Source organism: Mandrillus leucophaeus, unplaced genomic scaffold (genome assembly GCF_000951045.1).
Source record: "Mandrillus leucophaeus isolate KB7577 unplaced genomic scaffold, Mleu.le_1.0 Scaffold1389, whole genome shotgun sequence".
Lineage (NCBI taxonomy): Eukaryota > Metazoa > Chordata > Mammalia > Primates > Cercopithecidae > Mandrillus > Mandrillus leucophaeus.
Genome location: NW_012101353.1, coordinates 1 through 2,415, shown reverse-complemented (window position 1 = coordinate 2,415; position 2,415 = coordinate 1). Strand labels below are relative to the sequence as shown.

Below are 2,415 nucleotides of genomic sequence, written 5' to 3'. Positions count from 1 at the left end.
ATTCACCTTTAGCACATGTATTAGTCCATTCTTACATTGCTATGAAGAACTACCTGAGACTGGGTAATTTATGAAGAAAAGAGGTTTAATTCACTCACAGTGCCACAGGCTGTACAGGAAGCATGGCTGGGAGACCTCAGGAAACTTGCAATCATGATGGGAGGCAGAGCAGAAGCAAGCACATCTTTCCATGGCAGAGCAGGAGAGAGAGAGCAAAGAGGAAAGGCTACATGCCTTTAAAAAACCAGATCTCATGAGAACTCACTCATTATCATGAGAACAGCAAGGGGGAAATTATCCCCCATGATTCTATCACCTCTCACCAGGTATCTGCCCCAACATTGGGAATTACAATTTGACATGAGATTTGGGTAAGGACACAGAGCCTAACCATATCACACATAAGTAAATAAATAAATAAATAAATAAATAAATAAATAAATAAGTGATTATTATTCTAGATGACCCATGCTGTCTGCTTTTTCTGCCATAACAAAATATCCAAGACTAGGTAATTGATAAATAATGGAAATTTATTTCTCACAGCTCTGAAGGCTGGGAGTTCCAAAATCGAGGTGTCAGCAAGTTCAGTGCCTGGTGAGGGCCTGTTCCTGATAGATAATGCCCCCTCTGTATCCTTATATGGCAGAAGGGCAAAAAAGGCAAAAGGGGAGAAATGGCTCCCTTGTATCTCTTGATGTTATTATTTTAGCAAGGACAGAGCCCTCCAGACTTATTCACTTCCTACAAGGCCTCATCTCTTTAGTAATATTGCATTGGGGATTATGTTTCAACATACAAAATTGGGAGAAGCCATATACAGATCATAGCACATTTTTCAATGGAAGCATAAATATAATGTTGAGGAAATCCAGAGAAAGCAACGTTTTCTTGCTCAAGGAGATGAGAAAGCGGGTATAAAAGGAGATAAAATTTGACCTATGTCCTGACTGTAGTAATAGAAAAGTTCATCTTGGCCAAAAGGAGCAGCGTGATATAAAACATGAAACCTCATAGTGTGCTAGAGGCTGATGACGAGTGGCTATGCCTAGAGTTGAGAGTAGGGAATGTGAAGAGTGTAAGGAGTGATATGAATCATCAGACTGGAAACAGAATGTGAGGGTCCAGGTCAATCCATTGGGACTTTATTCTATAGGACAGACAGGGAAGTCATTGAAAATTTTAAAGTGAGCAGGTGACATGTTTAGTCATGTGCTCCTGAAAGTACCTAGGGGGAAAAAAAATCTTTGACTGCGTATTAAGCCAGAAACACAAAGGGAAATACAGTATGTTAGCCTCCTCCTCTAAGTCCTTCTCAGTTCAACCCACTTGACAAGGAACGTATGTTACTAAAGAAAGATTGATGAAGACATTTAAAGTCTTTAGAAAGATTTTAATAAAGTGCTTGGCATGTAGCTGGTACTCAATAAATATTTGTTGAATACAGGGTGCCTGTTAAGATTTGGTATTAGGGGAAGAGTAAGTATGTCCATTCATTTTTTCAGTTGCCTCTTCATCCATCCATTCATCCCTTTATCCATCCACCCATCCATCCATTCATTCATGCATGCACCCATCCACCCATCTATCTCCTCATCCTTCCTGTGATTCACTGAACAGTTATTGCATATTCTGTTTGTGCCAGTTATAAAGACAGTGTTTGTCACTGTCACAGTTACACATGAGGAGTAACAGATCTCTGTGTTTTCTATTTTCAGGAAAACGGATTTGTGTGGGAGAAGGCCTGGCCCGCATGGAGCTGTTTTTATTCCTGACCTCCATTTTACAGAACTTTAATCTGAAATCTCTGGTTGACCTAAAGGACCTTGACACCACTCCAGTTTTCAATGGATTTGTCTCTGTGCCGCCCGTCTACCAGCTGTGCTTCATCCCTGTCTAAAGAAGAGCAGATGGTCTGGCTGCTGCTGTGCTGTCCCTGCAGCTCTCTTTCCTCTGGGGCGTTATCCACCTTTCACTATCTGTGATACCTTTTCTGGCCTGTCATCTCACATTTTCCTTTCCCTCAAGATCTAGTGAACATTCAGCTTCCATTAAGGAGAGTTTCCTATGTTTCACTGTGCAAATATATCTACTATTCTCCATGCTCTGTAACAGTTGCATTGACTGTCACATAATGCTGAGACTTATCTAATGTTGAGGTATTAATATGTTATCAGTGTTAAATAGAGAAAGATGATTTGTGTATTATAATTCAAAGGCATTTCTTCTTTGCATGTTCTAAATAAAAAACATTATTATTTGCTGAGTCAGTTTATTAGAGCTTCCTTCTTTTATGCATAATGTAGGTGAGTAATTAAACAAAATAGAGTTCCAGGAGGCCATGCTGGTTCTCAAAATGATGAGGACAGAAAGGACAAAGGGGAAGAGGGTCCGGAAGCTATTTTGGCTGAGTGT

At 40.0% G+C, this 2,415-nt stretch overlaps 1 protein-coding gene across 2 annotated transcripts in view; it reads left to right on the top strand.

The window, feature by feature from the left end:
* The window catches only part of LOC105534699 (cytochrome P450 2C9), a 61,903-nt gene extending 59,637 nt beyond the window's left edge, over positions 1-2,266 (top strand). For both annotated transcript variants that reach the window (XM_011973491.1, XM_011973490.1), the window contains one exon: positions 1,719-2,266. In XM_011973491.1, the coding sequence (XP_011828881.1) occupies positions 1,719-1,900 (182 nt within the window). In that variant the 3' untranslated portion in view covers positions 1,901-2,266. The remainder of the gene's footprint in view (positions 1-1,718) is intronic.
* The last annotated feature ends 149 nt before the right edge of the window (positions 2,267-2,415 follow it).